This window comes from Electrophorus electricus, chromosome 9 (genome assembly GCF_013358815.1).
Source record: "Electrophorus electricus isolate fEleEle1 chromosome 9, fEleEle1.pri, whole genome shotgun sequence".
In the NCBI taxonomy this organism is placed as follows: Eukaryota; Metazoa; Chordata; class Actinopteri; order Gymnotiformes; family Gymnotidae; genus Electrophorus; species Electrophorus electricus.
This window is the reverse complement of record NC_049543.1, coordinates 22,712,017-22,727,016: the sequence shown is the minus strand read 5'-3', so window position 1 is coordinate 22,727,016 and position 15,000 is coordinate 22,712,017. Positions and strand designations below refer to the sequence as shown.

At 47.4% G+C, this 15,000-nt stretch overlaps 1 protein-coding gene across 6 annotated transcripts in view; it reads right to left on the bottom strand.

The window, feature by feature from the left end:
• The window catches only part of lrba (LPS responsive beige-like anchor protein), a 191,063-nt gene that overhangs the window by 42,328 nt on the left and 133,735 nt on the right, over nt 1-15,000 (bottom strand). For all 6 annotated transcript variants that reach the window (XM_035530261.1, XM_035530262.1, XM_035530265.1 and 3 more), the window contains exons 42-46: nt 13,706-13,821; nt 13,268-13,380; nt 7,949-8,089; nt 5,695-5,814; nt 1,271-1,423 (exon numbers count right to left, since the gene is read on the bottom strand). In XM_035530261.1, coding sequence (XP_035386154.1) covers nt 1,271-1,423; nt 5,695-5,814; nt 7,949-8,089; nt 13,268-13,380; nt 13,706-13,821 — 643 coding nt within the window. The remainder of the gene's footprint in view (nt 1-1,270; nt 1,424-5,694; nt 5,815-7,948; nt 8,090-13,267; nt 13,381-13,705; nt 13,822-15,000) is intronic.

Sequence of the window (15,000 nt, the reverse complement as noted above, 5' to 3'; positions counted from 1 at the left end):
GTAACTGCTGAATTTATGCTAAGATTTCTGACCTGGTCTTTAGTTGTTGGGGCTCTTTGTGTCAAGATAAGCACTGACCTCAAGTCAAAGACAGAATTACCGGTCTTTTCTTTATTTAGCTGTATAAAGCTCCCTCTCCCCCAGTTAATTAACTCTAGATACTGATACAGAGAGTCGATATAACTGTAGTAATTTGGAAAGAGAGAGAATAGCATGCCATCTGCATAGCAGACTACGGAAACTAGCTGTTTTTAAGGATTTGGCCTGGTGGTAACAGAGATACTGAAGAGGAGATCAAGAATGGATCATTATGGGATTCCACGAGACAAGGATGCTTGTGATTCCTGACTGTCAATGTCAATAAAGTAACAGCACAGTGGGTAACACTGATCTAACAACAGCACGGCGGGTAACACCGGGTGTAACAGCACGGCGGGTAACACCGATCTAACAACAGCACGGTGGGTAACACCAGTGTAACAACAGCACGGTGGGTAACACTGATCTAACAACAGCACGGTGGGTAACACTGATCTAACAACAGCACGGTGGGTAACATTGATCTAACTTCCATTTTGTAGTATAAGTGTAACACTGCAGCCTCTATGGAGACATCTGTCTTACTGCAGTTCATGAAATGGCCAGTAAGCGTTAATCACATACGTAATGCACAGGAGGGATACAGCATCTTAAAAAACCTAAAGCAATAAAGCAGGAGTTCTTCCATATTCATCCGCATGGCACTAGTTCTCATTCACAAACACAGATGTGTGTTTGCGTGTGTGTGTATTGGAGGTCTTGTGTCCATGTGACAAATACACCAGTCAGTGGTGATTAATGAGGAAGTCACAGTCATATCAGCACTCTAAGTACAGCAGAAAACAGGTCAGGTCACACACACCCACACACACACACCACAATATATTATCAGAAAACAAAGAGGTATAGCGATATGAACCTCCAAAATGTCAGTACAACCGTAGTCAAATTTTCAAAGCTTTTTTTCATCCTGGAGGAAAAATCCATATGCTTGTATGTGTGGTATCTGTAAATGTCTGACAGCCCTAATATCACTGATTACAGCATCACAGCATTATCCCATCGGTAAGGCCATTAGCAAAAATTAGGATACTGGAGAACCACGTCAGTTGTTTGGACAGAGAGAAGACAGAAGACAAACAAGGAGAGCGACAGAGCACACAGAGACACAGTGTGTGTGTGTGTGTGTGTGTGTGTGTGTGAAAAGAGACAGACAATGAGAGAGATGTACCAGTCGGTTGATTCGGACAAACTGCTCAGGGCTCTTGGCCCAAGGTGGCAGCTCCACATCTGACACTACTGTCCCATCATCCATCACTCCAAGGCTGTAGTTATTGGAGTTAACAAACATCTCCGGCAAGTAGTAAAACTCGGGAATCAACTCCTACATGGGGGAAGGAGGGATAGATACATCCAGAGAGAGGGGGGGGGAGAGAGGGGGAGAGAGAAAGAGAGAGAAAGAAAGAGAGAGAAAGGGAGAGAGAGAGGTGGTTTTTAAATTAATATACAAAAACATTTACCTCAATCTGAGTAAAAATCTGTCATCATTTTTTTGAATTTACTAACGGAGCTTTTCAAAAAGCCTTTGCAAAATATGAAAACAACTAGCATGCAAGGTTGCGTGTGTGTGTGTGTGCGCGTGTGTGTGTGTGTGTGTGTGAGAGAGAGAGAGAGAGAGAGAGAGAGAGAGAGCAAGTATGTTTGTCAAAGAGTGCAGTCTGCACCTGTATTCTTAACTTCTGTAGGTGAGACACAGCAGCACTGATCCTGAACTCGACAGGAGGAACCTCATTACAGCAATGAATGGGCAGAAAACACTGCATATTCCAGCTATGACACTCTTCTTCTTTTTATCTGTCACCGCGCGCGTGTGCATCTGAGATGCGCCCACAGAGAAGTGGGACATTAGTCATAGAAATTAGACTTCAGAGAGGCTGCGTCTGGGAGCCACGGTGTGTCAGACTGATAAAAGACGTCAAACGGAGAGACGCAGCCTGCTGCTTCCTGAGTTAAAGGTAGCTGCGACAACACACGGATGGGGAAAAGGGTAAGGATAATGAGATGACAAACAAACAAACAAACAAACAAACCAAAAAAAGGATAACTGGATGGAGGGATAGATGGAGAAAGCATTGTGAAAGCCATAAGACTGTGATTGGCTGGCTTTCATCATTAGGTTCCAAAAAAACCCAAAAACCCCAGCCAAGCAGCACTGTGCACAGCTAAGCAACTAAACCCTTATCCTAACACCACACACTGTCCATACGGTCCAGACAGTTTCCAGCGATGTTTAACAAAGGCCGGTGATGCTTCATTACCCTGCATGTCTCCTCCACAAACAAAGAGTACATTTTATATGTACAGTAGACAGGCATGCACAGCTGGCAGAATGTATATGACTACGCCATAAATACAGATAAACTTACACGTTTCATTCTGTATGATAACTCAGTGTTAATTAACATGCCATGATCAGGAAAGAGAGTTGTGCTTACCTGACTGAAGATTTAAGAACGTACTACCATCTGTGTTCTATAACCTCCATTCATTGTGTAAACATATTACCACTAGACTATGTGCATGTCTGTGCTGTGGCATCGCTAGGGGCGTGTGTGTGTGTGTGTGTGTGTGCGCACGCGCACACGTGCGTAACTCAGTGGTTATGGTACTCGACTTGTAATTGGAAGGTTGCCAGTTCAAGCCCCACCACCACCAAGCTGCCACTGTTGGGCCCCTGAGCAAAGTCCTTAACCCCGAATTGCTCAAGTTGTATTCACTCAATCGCTTTGGATAAAAGCATCAGCTAAATGCCATAAATGTAAATGTAATGTAAATGTGTGTGTGTTTGTACGTTCCTCGCAAAGATAATTATAGACAGAAACATTCACAAGAGGAGGATGCATGTGTGCACACACACACTTTAGGGTTAAGCATGGATAGGTATAGCTTTTAAACAACCAGAACAATTGGATTTTCAATGTGGTAAAAACAAACACAGACACAGACACAGACACAGACACACACACACACACACACACACACACACACACACACACACACATGCGCTCTCTCTAGCTCTCCTCCAGACAGTCTCTTTTTCCTTCAAGCTCGGGTCTACCGGAGGTCTGGGAGCTTGGGGGTCCTGTGTAGTATCTTAGCTGTTCCCAGGACTGCACTCTTCTGGACGGAGATCTTGGATGTTTTTCCTGGGATCTGCTGGAGTCATTCTCCCAGTTTGGGGGTCACAGCCCCTAGTGCTCTGATTTCTACTGGAACCACTGTTGCATTCACGTTCCACATCTTTTCCAGCTCACCTCTCAGCTCTCGGGTATTTCTCAAACTTTCATGCTCCTTGTTCCTGATGTTTCTATCACTCGGGACTGCTACATCCATCATTACGGTCCTCTTCTGCTGATTGTCCACCACTACTAAGTCCTGCTGGTTAGCCATTACCGTTTTGTCAGTCTGGATCTGGACGTCCTACAGGATCTGAGCGTGGTCATTCTCCAACACATTTGGGTGTCCCACTTTGACCCCGAAACTTCCAGCCTGTACTCGGCACAGATATTTCCGTATACTATGCCAGCCACTTGATTATGGCGTTGCATTTACACTCTGCCTGCTGGCATCATGTGCTGGATTGTTTCAGGGGCATCTCTGCACAGCCTGTCTCTGGGGTCTTGTCTGGAGTGGTATATCCCAGCCTCTTGCATTCAGAGCTTTTTCCAGACACACAGACACACACTCACACACATATATATAATATTTCATGCCCGACGCCCCTGGAGATGATAATTTCATAAAGGTATAGAAAAAACAGTCCTTGAAAAAAAAAAAAAAAATCAAACTTTTTTTGTTTTGTTTAAATAAACAGTTAGACCAAATGCTGAGTCCAGCGGGTAGCCAGTAGCTCCAGTTTCAGCAAATCCGGTTGATTGGGTTTATTTGTTTGAATGACCCCTGTCCTCTGCATCACAGGAGTGCGAGTGGCCAATTAGGCAAACACACACAGCCTGTGTCTCCCCCTCTCTTATGTCCCGCTTCTCTTTCAAACTAAAAGGTCGGTGTTTTACGATGGTACCAGGCGTCCCGCAGGTCACCCGATGAGCCAGGCGTAAATTCACCCTCTCGGCTGGCGGCGTGGAGACCTTGGGGCAGTTGAGCAGCGGAGGGGTAAGTACCAGGGGGCGGGGGCACTGGAGGGGGCTATAATGTGCAGTGGCCCCTGAGCAGGCCCGGTCAAAGGCCAGAACCTGTGATCCAAAGTCCTGTTGTGCTGCGGGTCAGCGGAGAGGAGCACCCCCAGGCCTCTGTTTAGGCTCGCTTGAATTCCCCTAAGGGGAAACTTCCAGAAGCCTTTCTGCACTGATGCTAGCGCAGGGGGTCAGGGGTCTCGGGTCAAAGGCCAGGCTGGAGTTGGCCTAGCTAGAGATGGACAGGATCAGAGGGGCTTTAAGCCATTATTACCCTCTTTAGCCTCAAAACAAAAATTGCCGGAGGCTTTTCGCTCTACTGAGGAAGGAGAGGGAAGAAGGCCGAAAGCCCTCTGCAAAAAAACAACAAAAAAAACAAAACAAAACAAAAAAAACACACCGTAGCATGCTTAATTAATACAACAAAATACGATTTAACAGAATTTAACAGAACCAAATACTGGAATGTTCTAGAGGCATAAACAGACCCTAAATAATTATGCGAAACTTTTGTTCATTCTCCATTCAACTCATGGCCTTCTGCTCCAGTTCCGAGCAGCAGAAATCCTGCTGCACTGATGGGCAGTGACAAGCTCAGGCTGAGACCCGGGCGGCTTCTTTTGTAATCAAGCATTAGGTGGTAATGTGATCCACATGGTTTATTATGGGACCGGTGCAATCAAGCAGGAGCCACATGCAGCCGTATGCTCTTGTAGCGGACGTTTCTGCTGTAATGGGCCTTTTAAGAGGTCTGGACACTTGTTAAAGCCGTCAGAGAAGTACAGTGAGCAGGAGTGTGTGTGTGTGTAAGAGAGAGAGAGAGAGAGAGAGAGAGAGAGAAAGAAAAAGAGAGAGAGAGAGAGAAAAAGCGCGAGCAGCGGAAGAGTGTGCCACGAAGAGTAAACGCAAAGGAGAGCGTACAGCAGACGGCGTGTGCAGCGCCTGAAGTGGAGTGTGTGTGGAGGAGAGGACGTTGTGTGTGTGTGTGTGTGTGTGTGTGTGCGCGTGTGTGCGCGCCAGCTCCGGGTTAGGACTGAAGGTGGAGGGATCTGAAGTTCATGTTGAAGTTGAAGAGGCAGGAGGGAGCTGGAGATCAAGACTAGCCGCAGGCTTTGATCCGGCCCGCCTGACACTTTCATGCTAGCGTGACAAGGATTGGTTGTGACCGCACATGTGCTGGGCTGTGCGTTTATGGAAGGGGTGATGGGGGCAGCGGGGTGAGAAGGATGCAGTGTCGCCATGGCTACTGCCCCTGCTCCAGTCTTACTGGGCTCCGGTTACCAGGAGGAAGTCAGCGTACCACGGGGACGTCTAATCATGTAATAGACTCCATATTGGTGAAACAGAAAATAAAAAAACAAATAAGGGTTCTATGTTAACTGATGCCTGATTGACAGGAAATACGAGTGTTTGTGTGTGTGTGTGTGTGTGTGTGTGTGTGTGTGTGTGTGTGTGTGTGTACCTTCACATCTGATGTGTCTCTCTGGCAGTTCTTCCAGGCTCTGGAGATGGAGGAGAAGGTACGGTCTGCGTGATCAAACTTCCCTCCTTGGAAGTTCAGGAAAAAGGTGGTGAACGGCTCCTGGGAATTATCAGAAGACATGGAGTCGGCACACACAAACCCACGCCAGTGTGAACATGTCAGCACACAGAAACCCGCGCCAGTGTGAATACATCAGCGCGCACAAATCCGTGCCGGTGTGAACATGTCAGCACGCATGAACCTGCACCGGTGTGAACACGGCCCAGCTAACATGCCGCGTCACATCGTGTGAGGAGGGTCCACAGACACACAAACTTCTCATTCATCACTACCCCTCCAATGGAACGTTCTGGAATGACCCTATCCTGAATTTTAAAAATGGACTGATCTTGTGTATCTTTGTCCAAGCCACTCTGAGCGCTTCAGTGGATTAGGCAGGTCAGAGGCACAGTTGGCCATTACCCCCCACCCCCAGGCCAGAACGGGCTAAACCTGCATTTAGCTCAGTATATGACAACCTTCCAATAAACAGCACAGAATAAACTACAGAAAGCTGCGATTAACCTGGACATGTGTTAAAGGCACCAGGCCTGTATTACTGCCTCATTTGTAATCATGTTTAATCTTATTGAAACAGAATCAATAGTTCTCCCTCCAAACACACACACATTTACAGGCGCACACATGCACACACGCCAATGCGGAGGAGTGTCTCCTGAAACTCTGTGAGCTAAAGCATGAAAAAAACTGCCCTAATTACAGAGAGGATGCCCTGACTGAACCCCCCCCCCCCACGATCCTTCCTTCTCTCGCTCCCTGCTTCACTCTTTCACTCACCCATGTCTCTTTGTTTCTCCCTTCCTCTCTCCTTCTCTATCATTTTATCCCTCTCTCTCTCTCTCCCTCTCTGTGGTACAGGTTCAGTGCTCTACTGAGGTGTGCATTTCCAATACGGCAGCTGTGAGGCTGTTTACTGAAGAGCCGCTAGGATAAGCCGGATAATGATGGGACGGTCAATGCAATGGCCCCACGGGGAGCCTCCATGAAAGTGAGATACTGTAACAATTACAGCCTTCTCCACCAGAGGGTTAGTGACCTCTACAAGTGTGTGTGCATGCATGCATGTGTGTATGTGGGTGTGCACAATGTACTTATATATACCTATTCTACAGCTAACAAATACCTGCCTAGGGTACACAGACTATCTAGGTCAGGACAAGATGGGGCTAATTAGTGTAGGTCAGCAATGGTACAATACTCTGTATATAGTACTATGCATACAATACAACCACATACTGCATCTAATTATTGTAGTGTGAGATTACCAGTACAGGTATAAACTAAAACAGGCAGATGTGTTACATATTGAACGCAATAAAACATTTTACATATTAAAATAAAAACTAAAATGCCCTCTGAACAGTATGAGATATTACTGCAGAGTGTCTGCTTGCCGGAGGCGTCTGTGATCGTGAGCGAATGCCAGGATATGTGAGTTATGTGCTGTGCATTTGTTAGCATGCAGATAAGGCCCACATTTCACCACAGAGTTAATCACTTTGACTTAGCAGACGGGCACACACACCCCAATTATAAACAACAATTAGCAGGGATGTGTCATGCTGTAAATCACATGAAGAGCGGGCGAACGAACAAGCCTCTTTACGGCTCTGTGAGCACGGCGACGGCAGTCCGGACGCTTACGGTCCTGCTCGGTCGGTCCGCGCTCATAATGTGCAATTAGCACGTAAACGAATCACAGAAGACTGCATGAATGGTTCATTTAAACCAGGACATGTTCAGCACAGGACTCGAAGCAACTTAGAGTCGTGCGGCCAGGGTGGATAAAGTAAGACTAAACGCGGACAAACATGCCACACCCATGCCAGGCACAAAAGGGAAAAATCAGAAAAGTATCAATCAATCAGGTATACTGTGTGCGTGAGCATGTATGTGCACATGTAAGTAAGTGTGTACATACGTGTGAGTCTTTACTGTAATGTTGCGTGTGTGTGTGTATTTTTATAATAAGCATTTATGTACATGCAAATGATTAATGCATGTAACTGGTTGTGTGTGCGCATCATGCATATGTAATGATGTGTTGAACACAAATATATGTAATTGTTTGTATGTAATATTGGGTGTGTGTGTATGTGTAAGAGAGAGAGAGAGAGAGAGAGAGAGAGAGAGAGAGAGAGAGAGAGAGAGAGAGAGAGGGGGAGACACTTACAGTCCTCAGAAGCCACATCATAGTGAAGCTTGCCGTAGAGTAGTGTGTGCCATAGTGGAATTTGGGCACCTGTTCATCCTCCCATGATTCAAAGCGTTCAGTGAAGAAGGCGGCTCTCTTTGGATTCAGGGCACCAATCGGCTGGAGGGTGAGCAACAAGACAACAACAAAAAAAAAGCCAACAGAGTATTCTGTGTTAGGGGTGGATAAGATTCATATTAACGCACCAATGACACAGGCACAGATAACGCATTCAAATACTGCATTTATTACTCCAGAGGCACTCATTTTAATATTTCAATATTATTATGTTGCAGAATCTTGCAGGATCACATTAAAACAAGTGCCAAAAACATCTGATATATTGGCTGATGACTGTTAGTGTAAATATTTTATCGCAGGTTAGCCATGAGCTGACACGCTCTGCCCCAAACAGAGGCAGAAGAAAGGGGCAGACGGTGAGACAGTGCTGGAGGATGCACCGAGCAATGCGGCATGAATATTGGATGATGTTATTTTGAAGCTCGATCAGCCGGGGCTCTGCGTATTCTGCAGCTCCCCGCAGCCGACTGGAGCACAGGACCACAAAAAGAAATCAAACACACACACACACACACACACACACACACTCGTGCATTGCTTAACGTGTAGCTAATGCTTCATCAGACTATTGACCCGGTGCATTAGTACCACATTGATCAGGGGAAAAAAACCACCAGATTTGGCAGCTGGGAAAATAATTATTTACATTCTCATTTAAAAAGAAGCTTATTGGCCTCCTCAATCTATATCATTCCGCTCTATTGATCACATCTACTCGTACGAGTACTATTACCACCACACACCCACCCACCCACCCACACAGGCCTTTAATCTAGTGGAATGTTTAAAATGAGACGGGGAAGAATGGAGATCAATAGGCTCTTTTATACTGTAGCTGGCTCATGAAAGAGCTCGTCCAGCATTCAGAAGGCAGTGCTGGTATCGATCCCTCTGGTGCTATTAGCATACAGGCATAAACCAAATATGCAAGAAGTAGCGTGTGTGTGTGTGTATGCACGTGTAGTGCAATTTGACATGATTTTTGTGTGATTTTTGTGTGCACTCATGCATGTGTGATGCATGTGTTCGTACAAGCATTTAGTGCAATATAGAGGTAGGATTATGCCTGATTTAACCATAAAAGGCCCATTATATTCCACTAACTCTTACAGTGTGATAATTAAATCTTGGCTAGAATCCTTTGATTGAGAATTTGTAATCTTAAATACCAACGCTTCAATTACAGTCATTTAAATGTAATAGACTCACGCTACACATGCTGCGATGAAGATTAAGCCTATGCATGCGCGCGTGTGTGTGTGTGTGTGTCTGACAGTGATACAGCGTAGTATGGGGCTGTGCTGTGCACACATGCTGAATTAAACATTACACGGGCTTGTCTGATTTATAGAAGCAATAACTGCACCCTCATTACGCAAAGAAAAGAGCAAGAGATATAAAAAATGTCTGTCACGGTCTTTGGGGGGGGGGTACCTCCCGGGTCCGCTGTATTGTTTGTTCCTCTAAATGAGTAGTGCAATGTGGCTCTGATGGGATTCTGGTCGTGACAGTGATGTAGATCAGGGGCGTGGCCTCCTGGGACCAGCTCCTTACCCTATTCCCCTTCACGTTACCTCCTTCCCTATTCTTGCCCGGCCCCCTTGGTATTCCAAGCCCGTTCCTCACCCTCTCGTCCCCTTCCCTCACAATTCCTATTCCCAGTGGTGGTGTGACGGACTGAACGCAGTCCGCTTGCAATGTTGAAATCTTGAGCAGGAGCCCCGTGTGTTAGCACCTCTGTGTATATTGCACTCTCACACAACATCAGGGCTGTCTGAGCAGGTTCTGATTCTGGTTCTGGCTGGAGGGATCCCAGCCCTTAGGGAAGAACAGCAGAATATACTAGCCGATGTCATGTGGTAGTACTGAGGTCCGCACCACACAAACCAAATGAATCAGGCATGCACTAGTCGAATGCTAGAACAAAAAAACATTTCAGTTTCCCTTTAGACAAATATTTTGTTGTATGTTTTGCTGGCTGAACAATCCCAGCACTGCTATAAAACCCCGATCAGAGTCCCAGTTATAAGCATGCAGTACCTGCCAGACTTCCCAACAACACCCTATAATCATGCAGTGTTATGTTTTAATCTAATATTCTATACATGCATTCTGTATAAAAACTATATGAATTACATATATTGCGTAAAACATCTTTCCTTAAATTATTATAGTTCAGATAAATTTAGCTCCATTTATCTCTAGAATGCATTAAATCAATTATGATCCTACTTTATACACACATTCGATAATTTAGGGCGATGTGAACATACAGGCTACACTTGAAGCTGTTATGTCTGTAATAGCATCTGCAATTTGAGTTCATATTCAAGGCATTTCACCAGAGCACTGAAACCAACGCCCAGTGAGCCAGCATAGCTCTAGAGTGTGCTGGCTTTGTTACCTTACAAATATGAACATAAATCTTCCCCAGGTCATCACCCTTGGCGTACACCCTGTACACAAACCACGCCGGGGTGAGGAGTCTTTCACCCTGGGTCCTCACACCTCGGCACACACCCCGGGGGGTCGGGACGGATTGCTGCTTCCAGTGTAAGTGTAATGTATAATTGCCAATCACCACATAAAATATTCCTAATCATTAAATTACTTCAAAACAAATGATTTGTGGTCACATCTGAATGTGCCCAACATGCTTCAGAGGTAAAGGGGGCGTGGTCTGGGAAATGGGCATGGACCTCGAGGGGGCGTGGTCTTGGGTTGGTGGGTGTGCTCTGCGGAGAGACCACCGTCAGGCCTGGCTGACACACTGACTGAGAGGTTAGAGTTTACGATAAGAAAGCCAGTGGGGTCGTAATGATGGGGACAAAAGGAACATAAATTCATGACGTGCGTTTCTCTGGCCAAGGGGGACGGCGGTGTGTGTGACACCACGTCTATAGTAATTTCACCCCGCAATGTCAAAGGTCCCACATGACCTGTTTCTGTCAAAGCAGCACGACGACAGGATAAGACGGCTGTGGGACAGGGGGTGGGATAGGAGAGGAAGCCACACACACACACACACACTCACTCACTCCACACACACTCACACTCACTCACTCACACACACACGCACCCACTCGCACACGCACCCACACCCACCCACACCCACACGCACCCACACCCACACGCGCACGCACCCACACGCGCACGCACCCACACGCGCACGCACCCACACGCGCACACACCCACACGCGCACACACCCACACGCGCACACACCCACACGCGCACACACTCACTCTCTCACTCACACACGCACACACACACGCACGCACACACAGTAAGCACTGAGGGCTTCTGGAGCCGAGACTGCGCTGCCATGGTCCACTGGTCATACACTGATATCGCTCGTGTCAACAGCAGGAATAAAACAGCTGTAATAAAGATTGCTGAGATTCACCCGCGGCAAGGGCGGGAGCACTGGGGAGGGGGAAGGAGGAGGAGAGGCCTGCGCTTTCATTCTCTCTCTCTATCACGCGTTCCCTCTTTCTCCATCTTCCTCCCTCTCTCCCTCTGCTCTGTTCTTCCTCCAGAGCCTACAGGCATGACTGAACACAGGGGCAAAGCTGTCAAAACTAGAAAGAGAAAAAAGCGGGTGGGGGAGAACGACAGCGACAGGGAGAGTGTGTGTGTGTGTGTGTGTGTGTGTGTGTGTGTGTACATGCGTGCCTGTGTGTGTGTGTGTGTGTGTGTGTGTCTGTGTGTGTGTGTATACACGCGTGCGTGTGTGTGTGTGTGTGTGTGTGTGTGTGTGTGTGTACATGCGTGCCTGTGTCTGTCTGTGTGTGTGTGTGTGTGTGTGTGTGTGTGTGTGTGTGTGTCTGTCTTGCTTTTTTAACCTAGTGGGCAAAATGTTGCACAAATGGCATGAGGCAACACAACACAGAAAAAGCAACTGCACTGAGACTTAAAGGAGGAGGGGGTGGAGCCACACTTAAACTGTGTGTGTGTGTGTGTGTGTGTGTGTGTGTGTGTGTGTGTGTGTGTGTGTGTGTGCGTGTGTGTGAGAGAGAGAGAGAGAGACACTGAGGAAAAGAAAGGATACTGGGAAAAACATAACCACGTGCCTGTGTAGACTGCAGGAAAGCTCCAGACATCACACACTCCACACTGCCCTCACACACCTGCGCCACAAACAGAGGTGTGGGGGTGTGATCTAACCCCACACCAGGCTCACACGGTGTGTGCAACTGTGTTCCAGGAAGCGGAGATGCATCTGACCCAACGAATCCCGCAGCCCTTATCCAATAACTCAGGCCGGCCGAGTCAGGTGACAGCCACGCGTCTGCAGAAGGGCGCGAACGTAAGCCGTAAAGCCCCACAACTCGGCCGAGCCAGAGCGCCGTCTTCCATTAGCGCTCCGTCTCCCACTCCCGGCGCTGATTTATCCCGCCATTTCAGGTGGAGGAGGACGGCTCGTTCCATCATCGGATTTCGGAGCGGAATCCCCCCCCCCGTCCGAGCAGAGGAGAAGGGGCCTGGACCCACAGCGAGAGCGGCAGCAGGGAGGAGGAGGATGTGCAACAGCACACGCGTTCTTTTAGAGGCGCGGAGGAGCAGGAGGGATTTGAAGAGACAAGGCAGATCAGTGTGGAATTTCAGTGCAGGAACCGGGGCCAGCGAGTTTGTTAGGTGTCAACATTTTTTATCAAAAAAAATGCGAGAGCGAACACTCCTTGGAATGAAAATGTAATGAATTGTTTTGGGTTTTTTTTTTTCCTGTTAGTGTAATGTTTGGTGTATGCGGCTGAGAGGGTGTCTGGGAGTGCGAGTGGGTGTGTGAGCTTGGGCGAGGAGAGAAGGGTCTCGCTCCGAGAAAGACCCGCTGAGTGCGGACGGCCCTGTGCGTGTGTGTGTGTGTGCGGCCAGCGGTGTGTGCTGGTAATCCAAACAAAAGCTGCATTAATTGGGTCCTGAGGGAACGCAGCAGCCAAACAGAGTGGGGGTGGGGCGCAGAGAGCATGACAGTACACACGTGTGCATGCGCTCACCGACACACGGCGAGATCACACTCTCTGGACGCGTGTTGCCCTGTAACTCTTATTCTCTGTGTAATTCACATTCACTCTGTGTCTGTGAAGGTTGGGAATGTGTTAGCACAGGTTTGCCTTGTGTCCCACTCACCAGCCTAACTGTATTCCTTCAGCTGCGTAGTGTGAAAGTCTTCGTTTATAATATTCTAGAGTAGTGTGTGTGTGTGTATATATATATACCTTGGAGAGGTCTCTGTAGTTGCTGGGTAGTGTGAGATCCAGGTCCTCTGTATCATAGTTAGTGATCACCCAGGGAAACACTGGGTACTGGTTCAGGTCATTGTAGGTGCGACCTAAGAATCACACACACACACACACACACACACACACACACACACACACACACACACACACACACACACACACACACACACACACACACACACACACACACACACACTCACACACACACACACACACTCACACACACACACACACACACACACACACACACACACACACAGCATTTACTCACTACACTGTGAACGAACATGCTTCTAGGGAAACAGCCTCATCAGTTTGGCAACCTTTTAACCGTGCAACGTGAGTAACGACTCGGGTCTTTAAAAGCTCCTCTTCACGGCCGCAGTAAGCCGAGGGACGCAGCGGAACGCCCACCTGAGATGGTGTTGAGGAACATGAGGTACTCGAAGTTGGAGATCTCTCGTCTTTGCCAACGTTGGGTCATGTTGCAGGCTTTAAACAGCTGCTTGGGGCTCGCCAGAGAGATCCGCCTATGGACATACACACCACAAGCCATCAGCAACAACATTAATATATATATATATATATATATTAGTGACATTCTATGATTTTATAAGCCCTAACTCTGGAGTGTAATGTACGAACAGAAGCTCACACAGCTGTAAAGTACAGTGCTGGCTCGCATGTGGCCAAAAAAACAAATCACCCTCTAGCCCATTAAAACAAGGCCAAATTAGGGAATTCATCACTGCCAGGCTGCGTGATTGCAGTCATTATAGCTCTCTGAAGGAGCCTCTCCACAGAGTCAACACTCAGTGCTGGAAGAACGTTCAGATATGACGACGGTGAAGCCTGGATGTGCCATTCACACACACAGCCATGCACAGCTATTCTATTATGCTGCTATCAGTAATGCAGCATCCCAACAGTCCAGTGGCACTACCAGAACAATCAGACATGATCACACACCACTCATACAAACTCCCTTGTTGATGCTGATGACGGTCTGCAATAACTCTGGCATTTTCTTCTTCAAATGCAGGTCTGATCATAGCATTTTGACCTGCATGTGGGTGTGTGTGTGTGGATGTGCGTGCGCGCGTAAGCGCACGTGTGTATGAGACTGTGTGTGCACCTGCATGTGTATTTGCGTGTGCATATATACGGGTGTGTATGTGTGCGTGTGCGCATGTGTGCGTGCATTTGTGCTACATGCGAATTTGTGCCTGTGTGTGTGTGTGGAGCGCAGTTGTGCGTGCGTGCGTCTATGTGTGCATGCATTTGTGCGTGTGTGTGTATGCGTGCATGTGCGTGTGTGTGTTTCCTGTGTTGTTCTGAGTTCTCACTGCCCTGCAGGCATTGTAGACTCTCTATTTATTTCAGCCAGGGAGATAAATAAATGATGTGAATTGTGTTTGTGTGAAGGCAATTAGATTGTTATACCAACCCCCTGCCATCAACACACACACACACACACACACACACACACACACACACACACACACACACACCCCCCCCTTCAACACATTCATACACATGCACACACCCACTTTCTATCTCTATAACACAAATCAACACTCATCTACACACATTTACTCTCCCTTTCTCACACCCAGGTGTCAAACCCAAACAGACTAGGCTGCGTCATGTTACGTGCTGCTCTTAAGAACAGCTGGTGTTGCAAACTAGACACCAGACAACAAAAAGAA